Source organism: Seriola aureovittata, chromosome 5 (assembly GCF_021018895.1).
Source record: "Seriola aureovittata isolate HTS-2021-v1 ecotype China chromosome 5, ASM2101889v1, whole genome shotgun sequence".
Lineage (NCBI taxonomy): Eukaryota > Metazoa > Chordata > Actinopteri > Carangiformes > Carangidae > Seriola > Seriola aureovittata.
Window position 1 is genome coordinate 20,539,524 of NC_079368.1, and position 20,015 is coordinate 20,559,538.

Sequence of the window (20,015 nt, forward strand, 5' to 3'; positions counted from 1 at the left end):
CAGGACGACTCTGATTGGTAACTGGCTGTCAGTTAGTCAGGCTGTGGCCTTTCTAATTAGCCCAAAGAGTTTGACCCTCCCTATAGAGCAAGATAGGTTGCATGAAAGCACACTGCACTGGCTGCTGGTCAAATACAGTGCAGTGATTTCACTCAACAGCACAGATATTTTACCGGCAGGTTGGATCTAAAAACAAACAACCAAAAAAGAAGGTAAAATTAGAAACTGATTAATGCAGGAAAGCAACAAAATACATATCTATCTTCCTCAGTATTAATATCACCATTCCTCTATGTCAAAGTCATGGTTCATGGGAAGAAGTTGGCCAAGGAGACGCTGCTGCCGTCTGTGCTGGAAGACGATGACGCAGAAACAGAAAGTGAGAAGCTGCAGCTGGGGGAGGTAGGAAGCTGACCGTCCAGCCAAGTCTCAAAACTCTTGAGCAAAGGAAGTGTGATTAACCAGGTAGGCAGGTGAAGGAATGCAGAACTTTTCAGAAGCAAACTTTTGAGGATTGTGAGACTGAATAAGATCAGCAGAGGGTGTATTTGGTTTTAGAGAGGGGGTCTTAACCTCAACATCATCTCATCTCCTGGTATGTCTGAGCATATACACTCAGCAGAAACAGGCTTGAAAAATACAGGCTAATGAACTGCTAGTTCCTTTTATGTTAGGACCTCTCCTTTGACCTTTGTTCTCACATGAGTCTCACCCTGACAGCCTGTTTTAATTAGGCTTTTTTTAGTGCCCTGGAATATGTGCAGTATCACTCACATGCCAAATAATGGTATTTCTGAGTAGCCTATTGAGTCCTGTAAATAACAATGTATGACATGGTTGACTTGTGACACATCACAAATAAAAGGAGTGAGAGACAGCTAAAACAGGTTCTTGTTCAAGGGGTTAAAGTGAGGTGGGGTGGGGTCATTACAAAGACTGGAAGGACAGGAGCATAGCTTAAAGAGACAAGCTGAAATGGTTGATGCACACTGATGGACTCAGTTGTTCAAAGTGTAGATATCAGCTTTTTTTATTCTCCTGGCAAACCGAGCGCAGCCATCAAATCTCCTCACTCAGACTGCCAACAGCAGCCAGCTTTGACGAGTCACGATGTCTTAGTTTCTCATTCTCCACCCAGCGAGGAGCGAGCCGGACAGAGGTCGACGTGCGTGGGCCAAAGGACCAACGCTCAAGCTCTGATGGGAATGTGCTAGACAGAGGTGAAAGAGAGGGTGAAGAGAAAGAGGAGGAGGAGGAGGAGGAGGAGCTGGGAGGAGAGGAGTTTGTGATCTCTGACAAGGACTGCGACACAGATTTGGAGCTGGAAGGTATAGAGAAAGTTGATTTTAGATAGAAAATAGGAGATAAATTGGGTGGGAAAGTTATTAGATTTTGTGGGTGTGATTTTCCCTCTTTGAAAAAAAAAATGGGGAAATGGCTTAAGTAATTTCATCCTGTTATTTTCTGTCTGATATAACATTTTACACTAGGCTTACAAAGTAATTTGATAGTGAGTTTTAATTTGATCTGGAGGAGAACATTCATTGATAAGGCAAAACTCACCCCATCTGTTAATCTTTTCCCTGCTGCTTTCCCATCATTACTCTCTAAATGATTTCAGAAAAAGGAAAAAAAGAAAAAAACAAAACAGAAACTCCTCCACACGCCCGCCCACACATGCAGAACCCTGTTCTGCATCTTAATGATTTCATCTCAGTCCTTGTGTCACAATTCTTTTTTCACCAGAAGTGAAAACCATCTGGTATGAATGAGCCCCCCCCCCCCGACAGGGTGAAATCAGCCACAAGGGAGTTTTCAATATCACACTTTAAAGGTCCTCCTCCGGGGGAAACTACCACATCTCTCCCTTTTATTCAAAAAAAGATATTGAAAGCGAGCGATCCAGACAAACACACTCCAGCCAGTGTCTTTGTTTATGTTGCAGGTACGGAGGAGGCATACGACCCGACGGGGCAGACATACTACATGGAGGCGTGTGAAAGGTTACAGGTGGTGCCTGCCTCTTCCTTCCTGCGGCACATTAGAGATAGCGAGCTGTCCATGGCGCATTATGGACTTGGGCCTCAGGTACTTTTAATCATAAGTTAGGGACTGTATGAAAATTATCAGAAGGAGAGGGAAGTGGAATTGGGGTAGGTAGGTTTGGGAGAAAGTTTGTTCATGTAGTGACAATAATACCTGATTACTGAGAAGAAAAACTGGTTTATCTAAAAAATGATTGACAGTAGTGTTTGACAAAGAGGTAAAGGAGAGGCAATATGACTCCAAATGAATGATATTATTGCTCCAGCCAAGTTAAAACCTGATGTCAGATTAATGTTGTGTTTACAGTTTGTTTCCGCTGCCCCCAAGTGGCAAAAAAAAAAAAATCAGATATCAATCTCAATCAGTTCTCAAGGGAAGAGGCAAAAGAAAATATTAACAACACCGGGAATGTTTTATTAAAAACGAAATATTGAAATATCCAAGCCAAATCATTTTCATACATTGCCTAGACTGTCTGTTTGTCTCAGCTTCACAGCATGTAAGAGACTTTTTTCCTTTTTCATTCACCTGTTCCCCTCATCAGATCAGTTTCACCTGGGGGGGGGTCAGAACCAGCTTTCTTGTATAAGAGCCACAAATGTTTGAACCTCCATGTAGAGATGTCCTCACATACCACATGCGATTAAAAGGTCCATGAGTGAATGCTAGACATGTTCAATAAGATTAGACTCTAACGCTATTTCACATCAGCCCAAGACCTTTGTTCAGTGAGTGACTCATTAATTCAAAGTCACATTCTCCTCCAGGGGACTGCACTGATCATGAGAAAGTCTGGGGAGCACTGTGTTAAGCTTGAAGTGAGCTTGAAGGAGTTTTCCATCCTTTCTTAGGAAATAGATCACATATATATATATATATATATATATATATTATATATATATATATACACACACATACATATTGTATATTGGTTTATATGAGAACAAAAACATGTAGACACAATATTGCCATTATAGCTGATACTCAACAGGACCATATAATAAAGCTACGTTTACATGGGGCAAAAAGGTGAAAAGGATTTGCTTTCATTTAGGAACAAAAACAAGAACAAAGAACATTCCCCCAGATGTAAATGAGAATTTAGATCTGCATAATGAGCTCTCTCCGAGTATAAATCAATACAAGCAGCCACCACTCTCTTTGAAGAGGTGAAGGACTCTCCACTTGAATGTGTACTGGTAAGATCTATATAATGGGCTAGACTTATGCAGTCTACATATATATATATATATAAACATCAATATATAGACATTGATCAACCACAACACTAAAACTAGCTTGATTTTGTGTGTGATGGGTGTACACAGATACAGATCTACAAAGACAATAATCAAAGAGGCTTTTGGCAGGTTTACACGTTACATTTAAGTCATATATTCCAGAAAAAACATATATCTAGTACATTTCTAAAGTTACTTTAGCTAATTTTAACCCACATGTCAGTAACAAACACATTTTTAACAGTTAATCAATTTAAAATTGCTCTGCAGTTGTACATCTGTGACTGACAGGAGAGTACGTCCTCTGCAAATGAGAAAAATCCATTGCCTGGAGCTCTTAGCAACACAGTTTGACATTTTTACAGACTTTCACTGGTCCATGACGCTGTAAATTAAAGTTGTAAAAAGTAAATCCATTCCTTAACAAGCCATTTCCCAGGGTTTTGGCCTCAGTAACATTATTCAGGCGGATTAAATTGGATTTTGAATAAATCTTCATCTGTCAATCATAAAGGGTAGTAAAGAAACTAAGTGCAGCAGCAAAAAGGTTATTTATTTAATGTTTTGCAGAATGATAGGCTTCTCAAATCATACAGAAAGATACTCTACGTGCATTTAAACACACCATCCTCTGATGGGGGTTGTTTCTGCTCTCCTTTTTCTAAAGATCAAGTTAGCATAAGGCTTCACACGCTCAACTTTCTCATTAGCCGTGCTGGAAACTATAATTTTCATGTTCTGCGAGCTTCATTTCTGACCCACGCCTCCACATGGCTCCCCTTCTGCTTCATTTGTCTCACACAGGTTTGATATTCCTCTCTCCCTGTCTTTCTCTCTGCCCACCTGCATCAGTACATCTACTCTTTTAACTGGAATACAGATAAGAAAACATGCTGCAGTGAACGAACAGAAGAATTTCACTTTGAGGAAAGGCATTGGTTGTGTGTTTGCAGGGCACCAAAGCACTGGCGGTTCCCCTGGTAACCAACACTTCAATACTGAGGCTGAACCTGCGAGATAATTGGATGGAAGGAATGGGCGGAGCTGCTATGGCCAAGATGTTGAAGGAAAATTGTTACATTACAGGTGATTTCACTGGACTCTCAAGCATGCACACATTTTTCCTTCCTTTTCCTTTTCCCTTACTCTGTCTCACCTCTCTCTTGCAAAAGAGCCACCTGCACTCCCACTCATGAGCCACACTCACCTCAATTATATGCCACAGCACACGATTTAACATCTGGGTCCCTGTTTAATATTTTTTAAATGTCAGTCATATGTGCAGTTCAGGAACCTATGGGGCAATCTATGGAGAATGACTCCTGTGAGTCATGCAGGCTTTTCCATCATGCACCACTATTCAACTTTCAGGAGTAATCCAACTTTAGGAATATCCAGTATAACAAATTAGTTGCCAATGTAGACATTAGCAAACACTGAATTTAATTTTAAATGAACAATTACACAATAAAATAAAAAGATTAGATAACATTATGAGAATTACAACAAAAGTTGTCACACGATAATGTCTTTTCCAGATTGCATGACAATTTATCTGATGGTCTAATACAGTGGTTCCCAACTTGTGGGTTTGGGCCCACTGGTGGGCCGCGAAGGTATTACAAGTGGGCCGACAAATCATTTGCAAAACAGTACAATTTTGGTGAAAAGATGTAATTATAAAAAAATGTTTTAAAACGAAGAAAACATTGAAAACAAACCTTACGTTGCTCTTTTTTCCTCAAATTAAGATTATTACATTATGATCTGATAAACCAATCGTGGGAACCTTTATATTGTCGCTGGGCGTACCACTTGTTTGCTATCTCAGTCTGATTCTGCGATAAAAGGATTACATCCTTGGCAAAAACTGGAGTATCAAAATGGTTAGCTGTTAGCAACAGGATGAATTAATAAGAAAGAGAGTCAAGAGACAGAAGTGATCTCTTCCCCGTTAAACAAAAAAGAAAAATTGAGCTTTCCTTGCTTTCAGTTCAATCCTGAATATTTGATCATCATTAGAATAAAAAGTGCTCTGAGAATGTATTATTTAGCGTCCGTGTTGTTTATCGGGTCAGATGTGGGCCACAAAAATTTTTGAGATTTTCAAGTGGGCCATGACTTGGAAAAGGTTGGGAACCACTGGTCTAATAGAAACATTTCATTCACACCCACAAATGTCAACCACATGGTGGAAAACTCAGGGAATCACCAAAATCAATAGGATTTGTCATTTGGGAGCAATGCAATTATCACATTATTTCAGCAAAAGCCAAAAATACCAACCTGCTGGTGGCATTTGAAGAAAAGGTCAGAGGATCGCCAAAGTCAGTAGATTCATCCTCAAGGGACCATGAACGTCCATACAACACGTCATGGCAATCCATGCAATAGCTGTTGAGGTATTTAAGCCTGGACCAAAGTGATGGAGCGACTGACAGGCTGATATCGCTACAGAGACACGCTAACAGCGCAGCTAAAAATGGCAGGTGTGACCTTTGGTTTGCAATTAAAGAGTAAAACATCTTTTGAACTGGTCTAGAATTCAAATGAAGTTTTCTATATTTCTTCCCCAAGGGCATTTCCTCAAAGAAGAAGTGATGAGTGAGAAGTATGTCTGACAATATCCAGAGCCTTTTGATAATGCTGAACCTTAAATTGAAGAAAGGGATGGGATTCATTTTGGATGTTTCTTTTCAGGAGTTGTCAGACTACCAGCACATGTTCCTCAACTGATTTACAGTAGAATGAGATCATGGAAAATACATCAGCTTTTCCTGACACATAATGGGTTTTTTGACTGTCCTCTCTCCACCATACATGACATTTGACCCGCGTGTGTTTGTATGTCAATCCCAGAGGTGGACCTATCCGACAACAATCTTGGGGATTACGGGGCCAGAGCCATAGCTGGGATGCTTAAGGAGAACAGCACCCTGGTGAGCCTGAATCTGTCGGGAAACCATTTCACAGACCGGTCTGCCGAACACCTCGGCCCAGCTCTCATCACCAACACCAGGCTGCAGCACCTCGACATCAGCCACAATGCTCTGGGAGAGCGTGCAGGTAGCAAATCAATTAGATATACACAGTAAAAGGTCTCATACTTTCTGTGAGGCTCTACCCTTTCAAAGAATGAAACAGTACCCATGGCTGCCATTTTTATTGGGTTGATATTGAAGGTTTGCACCGTGGTTACATATTTTCAAAACTTTTTCCCATCAGCAGCACCAGATAACTGAACTTCAGGACCCAAAAATTACATGCGGCATCAATAAATAGCAAACAACATTAGAAGAGGTGTGAGTAATGAGGCGTCAATGGGTCCAGTTTCTTTAGGCAGAGCTGTCTCTCTCTCAGACAGATTTTTTTGTTGTTGATTTGTGCCAAAAAAGATAACAAAAAACTGCATTCTGACGTATAAACTATGTGACCAAAAGTATATGGACAGCTGAACAAAGCATGTGGACATGTTGTTGTGCAGCTCTAGTGCCGTTTAAAGGCCCTCCACCACCTCTGGTTTCAGCTCGGCTGCAGTTCATCCTGAAGGCGTTGGAGGTCAGGGGTCCCGCTTTAAAACTTCAAGACTGTTTTGAAGATTTGCCTTAACAGCATCAGAACAAAAGTACACCAAAATATATGGACAGATATGCATACAGTAATAAAGTTCACATACCTTTGGCCATATAGTATAAGTCTGTATATAAAGTCGTTTCTGTTATGATCTCAGGATACTGCAATTATTCTTAAATATTTTTCACTTGGACATAATTCATAAATTCTCCATCTACTGAAGTTAAAAAACAGCACATTTCTGCCCAGCAGAATCTTTTAATTAACTTAAATGTTCTTTTGTTCACACATAGTAGCAGTAGTTGTTGAAAGCAGCTGTATAGGTGAATATAAAGTGCTGTTTTTCTGCCTTATTAAATCATTATTGAATATACAATAAATCCCTTTAAACTGACCAATAACTGTGAGGAGTGCAGATTCATTTAACATTATGACTGTATGCAATTACTGGTATCGACTATTATAGGATTTTCTTTGGAAATCCATTCTCATAAAACCCACTAAGAGTTTGCTGTGATGATGTAGCCTTATCTCTAAGCAGTTGCAGGACAGCAGACAGCAGCAGACTGTGGCATTCAAAGGTCAAGAACATTTCGCCTTCATTAAAACCTCTTTCAATTATCATGCGGATGAGCTTTCTGACAGGCACCTTGCGGAAGAATGGCAGACCAGGATACACTGAGCATCTGATGTAGGTAATTGAAAATAAATCTTTCTGTAGGAAAGGGGACAACACCATGTCTCATTGCCATGCGCGCGGCTATGATTCATCCCCACATATTCAATTCTGTTTTCTCCCCTGCTGAAATATCAAAGGACATCCTTGTGCGATTTGAGAGCACTCTTCCATATAGCAGGTCCCTGAGAGAAAGTATACCACTCAAACACTCTGACATTCATGCTATGATGTTATTGCTTTTTCAGCCAAGCACAGTAAGAGCGTCTTTTTCAGTGATTATGAGCCACTGAGTGCCATGCACTGTCTTATCCCTGTGATAAAGTGGTTTGAGATGATGATGGGGATCTTTTTCTCTAAGGTCTCAGCCTCTATGGTCCTCACTCACTAGTACTTTTATGCCATGAAACACACAATCACGCCATCTCAGTGGAATTTACTGCAGATATGATAACTGGCACCTAAAGAGCACAGAAGTGGTTATTTTTGTGATTGACTTTAAAAAGCACTTCCAGGTACGCTTTCTTACCACTAAAATATTTAAACAATGATTAACACTGAATATAACAATGCTTATACTATACTATACTATTGCCATTTTGGGGGAAATTTGACATTCTTGGTTTTTTACAAATGATCAATATGCAATGATAAAAACTTTTTTAAATTGAGATTTAATTTTGTAATTCTGCCAATAAGTTTTCTTATTTCTTTCTCTCACTCCTAAGGGCAAATCCTCGGAGACTCTCTGTCAGAGAACACGGGGTTGAGATCATTAAGTCTGGCCTGGAACGGCATTAGAGGGAGAGGAGCTGTGATGTTAGCCAATGGCCTCGGGGTAATGCTCCTAGAAATCAGTGTTTGAACAATATATTAGTTTTTGAACTCATGTAAGACAAAAGAAGATCTATGTAATACAGAGAAAGATCAGACCAGGATACTTTTTGTTTTTTGCTCTTCAATATTCACAAAGAAAGAATCAAAAAAACATTGCTCATGTCAGATTGACACACCGAATATAACACTTTTAAAACTGAATTTGTTTTGACAACCACATGTGATTGTTAAACATCTCATACTAAAACTTTCAGCATTAACAGTCTCAACTCATACTCAAACTAAAATTACTAAAACTCCTCTCTTAAATTTGGCCACAATAGCATCACTGAGGTCCAACAGCGATGTTGGCCGATAAGGCCTGGCTCGCAGTCAGCATTCCAGTTCATCCCAAAGGTGCCGTAAAGTTGGAAGTCTGCTATTGACTAAATTAAGCTTGCATGCTGTAGTTTTAAGAATTCCTTGATTGAAACTAAGGGGCCGTGAAAAACAGCGCCAGACAAAAGTACCTAAAAGCAGCTAGATAGGTGGACAGCCATGTCCACACACCTCTGGCCATATACTGTACATAACATAAGGTATTTTCTATTGAAAGGTGAATTGGCAAAGAGTTTTGGATTATCCATCGAGATTTCCCACAGCAACATTAGTGAAAGCGTCAACATCATGATGCCTTGTGGGGATGCTGGTTTGAAAGTATAAACAGAGCTCGTACAGTATATGATGATCCAGTAATGCAGCTTGGTGTAGAATGATATAACCTGGCTAACATGCTCAAACTACAGTTTGAAACAGCTCCCTGGTCTTGTATTCATCAAGCTTCTCACCACAGGAAGGGCAGGAAAGTGTATCAGCCTTTTTTTCTTTCCATATATGAATAATCAAGATGGTCAAGAGGAGCCTGTCTCTAAGATGCATTGACAGGTTTGAGTGAATGTCCTGAGATGCTCACTTTAAATTAAAGTGTGTCTTTGGCTCTTTAGTTAATCTTAATAGAGAATTTTCATTTGTTTAAATCTCCATTTATCAAATTCTTTTCTGTTTTTATAGGGACACATTTCACTCAGAACAGTGGATTTGTCATTTAATGGCTTTAGTAAAGAAGGAGCCATTGCTTTAGGACAGGCTCTGAAAGAGAACAACATTTTGGAGGAGCTCAATATGAGGTATGAGCCTTTGTTAACTTGGTATCTGATAATCAGATTAGTCTCAGTAACTGAGTTATAAGAGGCGGAGGCAGCAACTTCACATTAGATAATTAAATCTTAAGTCATGAATGAGAGCAAATGACATCTCGTTTAACTTCTCAAGCAAAATAAATCTCGCCTCACAAATTTCCAGACATTTGTGCTCCATGGATGAATAATGCCATTTAAAAAATAACACTTTATGATTGCTTCCCTCACACTCCAACACACATTTTGGTTTTTTTTTGTTTTGTTTTCTGCATTTGTTTCTTGCCACAGTAACAACCGAATACCCCCTGAAGGAGCCATCCCCCTCACCATGGGCCTCAGAGTAAACAAGACAATCAAATCCCTGAATGTAAGCTGTCGAAAAGAGATTGGTTCTAGCTTCAAAAGCAAAGGGGGGCATCAGTGGATAAAATGGGATAAATAAATGGATCACTGTACTTTGTTTTAATGTCAACACCAAAGCTTCTCAGGGGCTCATCTCAACTGGAGAAGACACTAAATTAAGTTACAGCCTGAGCATTAGATATTGATTTTCTTGTGCTCACCTGAGTTGAAAATGGAGTTTGGGTGTTTGATTGCATATGCAGGTCCAAAAATCTTACTATGAGAAGGTTCAACTGGGAAGTTCATGATGTAAAAATGAGATCAGCTAGTTTAAAGTTTCAAGGTTCAAAGACACAGTTTAATTTGTATTTGCATTTAGAGGCATCTAATTATTGCAACTGTTCTTTTCCTCTCCATATAGTCTTCTTAAAACAATTGTTTTGGTTTATTTTATGTGGAGAGTACACAATAAATTACACTAATGTGGTGATGAGCGAAAAGTCTAAAAAAAAAAAAAATGTTCTACATTTTGGGAAATTTGAGTGTTAGATGAGAAGAATTATACCACTCCCTTTCATGTCTTTACCATTAATATGAAGCTATCAGTGGACAGACACAGAAAAATGTTGAACTATTCCTTTATTATTTGCTACACCAAATAGAGGAATTATTTTCAAGAAAGCTGCAAAGAATGAAGATCTATTTTTAAAAGCCATAGTAGCCTTAACAGTATATTTCATCAGATGCATAACCAACAACACAATAAAGACCCTCTTTCTCTGCTGTGACATTATTGGTATATTCTTACATTTATAATGTTTGTCTTTGGCCAGATGGGCAGGAACCCCATCCTCAGTGCTGGGTGCTATGGTATCCTCAAGTCTATACAGGAAAACCCAGATTCAGCCATGGAAGCATTAAACTTTGCTGTAAGTCACATATACTGTATTTCACCTTTGTAAGAATTTCTTTCTGCATGAAAACTTATCCAGTAGCTACTCTGTGTGTCACTCTTTCTAGGGCATCCCGGTGAACCAGGATTTTGAGGACTTGTATACAAAAGTGAAAGAAATATTCCCTGCGCTTACAATAAACCATGGGGGCAGAATTGGCACATTTAGAAAAGCAAAAGCTTGAAAATCGTTACTGTAATTGCTGTACTTTTATGCCAGAAGAGATGGAAGGAGTCTTGTCAAAGCTCTGTGGACGTTTTCATCAACAGATGAAGCAAAGGACGGATGCCTGCAAGGATATCATCTTTTAAAAAGCTGTCATTTCTGTAAAAAGATCCACGAAAGCATATCCTTCTGAGTAAAATGCATTTTGAATATATAAAACTGGTTCAATGTTAAATGAAAATAAAGATATTTCCGAGGTAGTTTGTTCATTTTCTAAAAGAAACGCTACATAAACAGCTTGTGTGCCATTAGCAATATAGTGTTGTTAAAGCTATTGAACACAGGTACAGGTATTGAGTTTGATTCTTTTTAGGTATGATCTGATTTGATGTTATATAATGTCAGTGGGTAGAATGATGGAGAGGATCAGAGAGCACTGCATTGTGTATGAAAAGAACTGAAAGTGGGTTGCACAAAAAGGATTTAAGTACTGCATGACTAGTCTAATAGAGAAACCATATTTGAAAGAATGGGTCACTATTAGATAAGAGACCTGTTTACTGCAGCAGGACAACTCAAATAGTGTCAGATACAGTAAGCAGTCATTTGGAGATGTGTCCCTCCCACACACACCCAAAGAGGATCGCCAACCCAGTCATTTTATTTTATATTATCTATAAAAATATTAAGAATATCTGGTAATATCACTTACATTAGCCAGGCCTATGTTATCTTTAAATGCAGGGATGGAAAGTAGCTAAACTATTGTTTTTAATACTCTTTTTAAATACGATGTTGAGGTACTTAATGTACTTTACTTGAGTTTTATATTTTCTGTAACTAAATGAGGAAAGGAAGAATAGCTGTAGTTGTAGTTCCTTTGTAGAGAGAGAGAGTTTAAGATTTTCCATTACGAATAAAAACACAAAAACAAACAACAATTCAACAACTGGACCACCTGCACTCAACTGTAGTTAGATATAACAATACATTTTACAATAATATTCACTTTATCATATAATGAGTTCTTTCACTTCTGATAAGGTAGGCCTACATTTTGTTGTAATACTTTACTTCTATGACAATAAATGACTAAACTTTTAGTAAAATGTTGAATAAAGGTATTTTTGCTGTGTGTAATGATTTTAAATAGTTTCATTGTATTCTTCTTCTTCTTCTTCTATTATTATTATTATATTAATGAATATGCCATAAAAAGTTTCAAAACAGTTGCAAAATATACAAAAACCACATAAAACAACAACATTGAGTTGTATATAGGATATGTAAAGCTATAAATCAACCCACTGAAACAGTATCCTATACATAAAATTTAATCAGCCAGGACATTGATGGTTTAAGTAAAGGATCTAAAAGTCTTTAAACAGATCTAATTCTTGTCAAGTTTCTCATTATGATGGAAAAGGGAAAAGCACGCTCAACTATTCAGGTCTGATCGATTGTGCGTATTGATCAATACGTACTGCGTCACTCAGTCACGCGCATTTTTAAATCTCCGGCGGGCTAAAGCTAACCCACTTTTAACTGGATTAAACACGCCAAAGCATCACTAACACGGAGGTAAACATTAACCAGACCAGTGTGTTTACGTGTCAAGAGAAGTTTTTACTTGCAGATCAACATGGCGACGTCTACTTCAGTGTGGTCTAAAGGACAGATGTTGTACAGGTATTCTGTGAATCTGCACCAGGCAACCAGGTAATTAATTTATTTCTAAATGTACCATTAGCTAAGCATTTATTAAAATGTGTTATCTGGAAGCTTCGTTGAGTGATTTTGCCAAGAGTGTATTTAATTCAATTCAATTCGGGAACTATCTGTAATTTAAAGTTAGTTAGCTTTTGAAATTTAACCCGCAAAATGAAACGTAATGTAACTTTTCTGTTTGCTTTACGTTAGCCAGCTAACTTTACGTTAAACCAAACTGCTGTAACCGCTTCCTAACCGTCGTCTTGTTTCCCCTCAGCATTTTGTCAACTGTGTGACTTTATATATTTAATTTCTTGACTCAAGTGTAACACATTTTGCTAATGATATTGGCTAAATCCTAAGGTGCCTCAATGGGTATGTATATTACATTGTGTTGTACCTTTACGTCAGAAAACAAGGTCACTATTTACACAACAACAAGGCATTCTTCTCAATGTGCTTCAATCATTTGCAGGACCTTTGAACTTTGTCCTGTAAAACTGAACTAGATGCAACTACCCATTGTTAACAATTTATCTGTACCTCCACATTGTATGCATTTTCTCTGTGGCTGATCGTGTTGGCTTCCTTTTAATAATATAACGTTGTTATTTTTGGGAGGGTGCCATGGGAAATTCATTTCTAATTATAGTTCCCAATTAAAGCCATTGGCCCATGGGGTTATCAAAAGAGACGTCCCACTGACCTTGAAAGTTTGTGGATTTTAGAATAATAAAACAAAGGCTTAGAAAGTGTTTGTGAATTAACAGACGGCCTTGAAAGTCCTGCATATAAGTAAACATATGCACAATATAGCTCCCTAATCCATAAGTGGGCATATACCAACTGTTCTCCTTGGGCTGTTCTTGGTTCAAATCCTGTGAAAAATCCTGAAATTGAGGTTAATGTTGACATGGACATTGTTTCAAAATGATCAGTTATGATAATGAAAGTCAGTAAAATGGCCTTGGATTACATGTCCAGCTGAATCGGGGATCTCTGTTTAACACTGTGATGGAACATATATATTTTTTGTAGCCAGTGTGGTAGGAAAATTTTAGTTGTCCATTTTTGTATTCAATTGTAAGTTTTTATGTCTCTTTATGCATTTCTTTTTTCAAGTTTTACACTCACATTTTGGAAAGATGACCTATATGTAACTTATTTAAATACCAGTAATATTTTTGGCACTTTTATGTGATTTTGAGTTATTGATAATTCACTTTTACTTTAATATAATGGTATTAGTATTATAGTCTTCTACAGCATGCTGTCCTTGAAATTGCTCTAGAAAGTACAGCCTGAACATATGACATATATAAGTCTCATTTCTCTGCTCTGAGACAGTTACTCATGTTCATGTACTGATTGGAGACTCTTATATTGTAACAGTAGTTCATAAAGTAGATGATATTCCCCTTTTTATTCACTCCAGAGTGGGTGAAAAGAAGTTGTATGCCAAAGACACAAGCTACAGTGTTCAGCCCACTCACTCATACAGTATGCATGTTTTTAATATCAAAGGATATTAGCATGACTATCTTTTAGCCCATATGTCACGCACATCTTCATGTTCCTTTAAAGTTTTTCTTCTTTATAACGACAACTTCTCTGTACTATATTGTTCATTTGAGTCTTTGTGAAACTTTCATCTTGTTTCTGTGTAGGAGGTTTTCAGAGAACGGTGACAAAGGCTGGTTTCGTTCCCTATTTGTGCACACAGTCGATGCCAGGAAAGATGCCCACTCCAACCTGCTGTCAAAGAAAGAGACCAGCAACCTGTATAAAATTCAATGTAGGCATAAGACCTTTTACTTACTTGCAAATGGGGCTTTATTTTCTTCAAGCATGGGGTTACACAAGTGAATCTGATACATTTACATCATATTGTAATGAAATGGTTGCTGTTTCAAGTCTCAACTGTTTATCATCCATTTGTCTCTGCAGAAAATGGCAAAATAAATCATGCTAATTAAATTCAATCCACACTGGCCTCAGCAACCTTAGAAAATGAAGAGTAACAAGAAAAACAAGCACAGAATTGCGCCACAACAACTTATTTATTATACATGCATCTCATACAGGCAGCAACAAGTTATACTATAATAGTATGAGGTATCAAGTCTGTAAAGTTTTATAAGCAACATCCAAACAATTTGTCTGGTTTTCTTTTTAGTCTGTGGTGATAACTGTGTCTGTCTTTTGAAATCTCTCATTCTCCCCAGGCTTTGATCTTTTTTGTGGCGTACATCACACCATGTAGGGATTTCAATTTGAACAATCTATCAGCCGTAGCCTATAACCTATTGAAAGCGAGTCATCTTTATATATAGAAGTCTTTGCTGAATTGGAGTGTGAAATTGCTTTGTTGAAGAATTTGATTGTTGCTTGTATTTTAAAAAACACCCATTTCTGATAAGTCTGGCTCTCCTTCTTTATATTTTAGTTCACAACGTCAAACCAGAGTGCCTGGATGCTTACAACAGTCTAGAGTGAGTATGTTTACTTCTTTAAAAGGTTCCCTGCATTACCTCCACCAATCAAGTTATGTTTTCAGTCCTTTGCTTGAATTATTGGGACCAACTAATTAGATTTTGATGATGATACAAGTTTAGGGTTTCCACCATCAACAACACGGTCTTTATTCCATTGTAATGGTATTCTTGCAGAATCATAAGATTAATTTAGCATAAAAATAAGGTAATAAGAATAATGTTTTGGGGTATAATAGAAATTTGGATAATTGTAGACTTTATGCAGTGTGAGTGCCCTCTAGTTGGCCATCATGGTGAAGTGACAGTCTATCATAACTGCATGCACATTCAGAGTCTGTGCATGTGTGTCCATGTGAAGAGTTTGTATTTATGTATTTTATGCTGACAATAGGGCAGAGGTGCAACACAGGCTCCATCAGGACCAGGACTTCCCATGTGAGGTGGTCGGGAGCTGGAACACCTGGTACGGAGAACAGGATCAAGCTGGTAAGCAGCAGTGTAACACTAAACAGAAAAGATGGCAACAAGTTTCACCTTTTATTGATCACAGTCCCTGTCATTTTTGTATCTGTATTTATCTGTATCAAGGCCTCATGGACACTTTATATCAATGGCTGCAGTTCAGCTGTAAATTGTTTGGCAGAGCATCACAGAAAAATGTAGAGACACACAAACACACAGTGATGACTCACTGCCACCACTTCCCCCTCTACATATGATAGTTTACAGTGGATAATATACATTTTAGTGCATTCAGTGGCAGTGAAAAAGTGATCACACAGTGATGGAGGTACTGTATCTGCTGGTTGCGTGGGTGGCATCAGTCCTCACACAGTGTTGCAGTGACATCTGCTGTTCTGTTTCTGCAGTGCATCTATGGCGATACAAAGGAGGATACCCAGCCTTGACTGAATGTTTGAAGAAGCTGAACAATAACAAGGTTTGCTGCAAACCCCTTTTGTTACACAACAGGACATTCATTGCAGAGATGCTAAAAAAAAAAAAGAAGCTGATATTTAAAGTGCAACTTAAACTGATTTTAGTTTTATCTTGACTTTACAAAATTGTAGTAGAAAAGTAAGTAATAAAGTAAAAGTAAAGTAATCAATAGCATATCTTTGTATATTCCTTTGTTTCATTGAAAACATCTTCATCTTTCCTCAGGAGTATTTAGAGTTTCGCAAAGAGAGAGCGAAAATGTTGATTTCAAGGCGGAACCAGCTTCTTCTGGAGTTTAGTTTTTGGAATGAGCCCCTGCCCAGACAAGGACCAAACCTTTATGAAATGCGCACCTATTACCTCAAGGTACCTGCCTATATTACACATATAAAATTTGCATGACTTTTAGGTACTTAAACATTCCATATATTTTTGAGCTGTACAGTGCAGGTACTTTCAATTAGCTCTGTTACTTTCTTTTTCTTTTTCTTTTTTTTTTTAAATCAATTTATCACATTATATAGCATTTTGTTTTGCATGGCAGCTTCCACATCAATTGACTGTGGGAACCATACTGTCTACTGTATATTCAAGAGCCACTATTGTTAATATTAGTATGAAAGTGTAGGGCTCACCTTTTCTTTTACAACAGCTTGGATTTTTGAGCCTATTGAGGTAACACTCCAAATGGATGCTGCAGCTTTGGCATTTCAACATTTTATACTTTTAGGATACTTGTTTGATTTGAATGAATGATGCAATTATTGTCTCTCTTTACTTACACACAACACTTACAGATTATATCAGCTACTGACAGGACACATTTTCACTGCATCATTGCAGTGCATATTAACCAGGTTACCTATTGTGTTGTGTACAATCATACTCATATTTCACATCTTGTCCATTTTAATATTTGCCCTTCCAATACTGCCTGTGGTATTTACACTTATTCATAAATGTCTCATTGTATTGAGGAGTGATTTTTCACAAATGGAGAATAACTAATGAGGTGGTTCATGACATGGCTCTGATTAAAATCTATGTGCTCCAGTTTTCCTTGTAGATTGTCTTAAAATAGCCAAGATAGAAATTTGCTGTTGTACAGGTTTGACTGTGTTGAATCACTTTTATTGATTAGGGTCTGTGTGTACATGTAAAAGAACTGTGCTGTGGGAAGGTATGATGAGCTATGTCCTATGATATATTAGTTTTAAACCATGTTAATAGTTTAACTCTTGGCATGTGTTTCAGCCAGGAACCATGATTGAATGGGGCAACCACTGGTAAGGCTTAACAAACTTTAAATATACAGTTTCCTGAACATTTTCCAGTGTAAGTATCAAGTGTTAAAAGGTTATTATTACACCCTGAAAATGACATGTCTCACAACAGGGCGAGGGCAATCACATACAGACAGGAGAACAGCGAGGCAGTGGGCGGGTTCTTCTCACAGATCGGTGACCTGTATGTCGTTCATCACTTGTGGGGTGAGTATACACACATGTATTGTGCATGTTGATTTTGAAATGAAGTAGGTTTACATTAGGCCATAAAATTGAATGTTCTAATCAAGCCTTTAGAATAATACAACTTGCTAACCTGTTTAAGTGCTGTAACTTTCAGTAACGGTTAAATAATACTTAGAATTACAGTTTCTCTGGCTCTGCTCACTGAGATTAACCTATTAGGTCATTTTTGCATCCACAGTGAAGCAGAGTGTTTTACTGGAGTGATATAAATTCATCCATATTTAATGTGATGTACTGCATGTGGTTTGATGTGTTTTTTTATTTACAGCTTATGAAAGCCTCCAGTCCCGGGAGGAGACGAGAAACTCTGCCTGGCTGAAGGAGGGATGGGATGTAAATGTGTATTATACAGGTAGGAGAGATGCACTCTGCCCACTCAAATACTCCCAAGTAAAAATCTACCACTAAGTCAAAGCTACTGTGTGCTGCATTAAATTACTTTTATGTACATTTGTGTATTATACGGTACAGTTTTTTCATTCGTGTTGCATAATGTAATATATTTGTCACAAATCTGTTGCTGTTCAGGTCAAGTTAGTGTCTGAAGTTGAGACAGCAGTTCTACTACAATTATCATGACATTTTTAGAGTTTAATATTCCCAACAAAACATTTAGAATATAAATAAATATATAAAGTATTTTATAAAGTAAACTTTTGTTGGTTAAAATGGTTGCCACAAAATAATATAGCTAAGATTTCATTCTGAAATGCGAAGGCAAGCGTGTCAGAGTACAAGGCAATGACGGCAATGACTGCAATTCCTTGTGAAGTGTAATGAGCAACAGATGAGAGAACAGCACAGGTCAATGCAGATCTGATTTGGAACAGAACGTGCAAGTGGATTAAACAAAAATGTGTTCAGCAAGCGCAATTTTGTAGCGACAGGATATGACAGCAGCAGAGTGAGCAGGTAAGCATGGGGATATTTACATTATAAGTTTATTAAAAAGGAGCTTTTTCCTTATTATTTTTTCTCTACTCATAATGATGCATTTATAGTTAGTGAAATGTTTTAGCTGCATTAAAAGTTTTTATCTAGGATTGTAAAACATGAAAGCAGTAAACCTGATATAAATGGATACATTAATGAATTTAACTCTACAATAACTGTACTGACCTATGTCAAAAAATGAAATAAACCAGATGCCCTGCTTCACGTTGAGAGAGGGCTTCATAATCTTATCATAAAGGGATGAAGTTGTAACTTGTGAATTTTATAATTTTATTTATTAGTATGTTTTTGTAAAGGGAATTTTCAGTATGTTCGTGTGATTTTAACAAAGAGTTTAATGTTGACTCTTTAACATGTTTCTCTCTGTCTGTCCTTAGTGCCTTTGATCAGAAGCATGGAGTCTAGGATAATGATCCCCACTAAGAGTTCACCATTACAATGAGAAGATGAGTGACACCACACAACCAAATGACCAAAAACTAGTTCATCTACTGCCAGAGCAACATGGAATGAATCTTGGTCTTACTGATTGTATTTCTTGTTGTCTGCTGGATTATCTGTGTAACTACCACGTATGTGAACAACTACATTTTCTGATTTTATATTTTCACAACATTGTCAGAAGTTTAGGTCAAATATGTGGAAAAAGGAATGACAAACTAAACCGATTAAATACACTTTTTGACTGTTTATGGAAAATGCGAGTGCAATGTAGGTTCTGATTGTGTAGAGCTTTTTAGCATGAATTGTGAACGGATCCTGCATTTGTTTTTCACAATGAAAGAATAGTCTCTAGTATTTTATGCTTGCATTTCTATGATTGTATATGAATCGCATTGAATGAGATCACACACAGCTTCATAACTGTGACTGTGAAATGCATGGTTGATCAAATAAAACTTGTCAGACTACCTTAATCAATTAAGTATCTGACCATTTCACTGATTACACTTTGGATTAAGATGTGTGAAGCCTACATGGAGCATATGTGCGCCTCCTAGTATGAAGTGGCCAATCTTTTCAAAATAAAAGTTGACAAATATGTAGCCTTGTACGTATTGTAAATGCAGCATCAGTGTTACACAGAAAAAAAATGTTTGAATAGGGAAACTGGATCTTGGGAGTTGCAGTTGTAGTCCTCTACATTTTAAATGGCTAGAGCCTTGTATTCTCATTTCCACAAGAGACATTAAAGCTAATTAAAAAAATTACTGAGAAGTGGTTGAATTGAAAAAATGCCAGATAAAAATGGACATAAAAAAACTAAGAGGATGTTGATTTGACTGATTTGTTGGTGTTGGGGAAGGTTATGGTAAGTCCATGAGTCCATCAATGAAAAGACTCTTGTCTTAATCAAAATATACAAATCAGGAA

The 20,015-nt window shown here is 37.6% G+C and overlaps 2 protein-coding genes across 3 annotated transcripts; both read left to right on the forward strand.

Annotated features, from left to right (window-relative positions):
- The first annotated feature begins 127 nt into the window (after nucleotides 1-127).
- lrrc74b (leucine rich repeat containing 74B) lies at nucleotides 128-12,126 on the forward strand. Of its 2 annotated transcripts, XM_056375433.1 has the most exons (11): nucleotides 128-212; nucleotides 302-402; nucleotides 1,139-1,328; nucleotides 1,946-2,088; nucleotides 4,241-4,373; nucleotides 6,147-6,353; nucleotides 8,265-8,374; nucleotides 9,424-9,539; nucleotides 9,840-9,918; nucleotides 10,727-10,822; nucleotides 10,914-12,126. In XM_056375433.1, exons 2-11 carry the CDS (start codon nucleotides 304-306, stop codon nucleotides 11,028-11,030), a joined length of 1,290 nt encoding a protein of 429 aa, XP_056231408.1. In that variant the 5' UTR covers nucleotides 128-212; nucleotides 302-303; the 3' UTR covers nucleotides 11,031-12,126. The 2 variants fall into 2 exon arrangements, with proteins under 2 accessions (XP_056231408.1, XP_056231409.1); XM_056375434.1 differs by lacking the exons at nucleotides 9,424-9,539; nucleotides 9,840-9,918.
- A 460-nt stretch (nucleotides 12,127-12,586) lies between these two features.
- nipsnap1 (nipsnap homolog 1 (C. elegans)) lies at nucleotides 12,587-19,558 on the forward strand. Its single transcript, XM_056375435.1, has 10 exons — nucleotides 12,587-12,730; nucleotides 14,389-14,516; nucleotides 15,168-15,213; nucleotides 15,608-15,702; nucleotides 16,086-16,156; nucleotides 16,381-16,521; nucleotides 17,410-17,441; nucleotides 17,551-17,645; nucleotides 17,956-18,039; nucleotides 19,019-19,558. Exons 1-10 carry the CDS (start codon nucleotides 12,654-12,656, stop codon nucleotides 19,081-19,083), a joined length of 834 nt encoding a protein of 277 aa, XP_056231410.1. The 5' UTR covers nucleotides 12,587-12,653; the 3' UTR covers nucleotides 19,084-19,558.
- The last annotated feature ends 457 nt before the right edge of the window (nucleotides 19,559-20,015 follow it).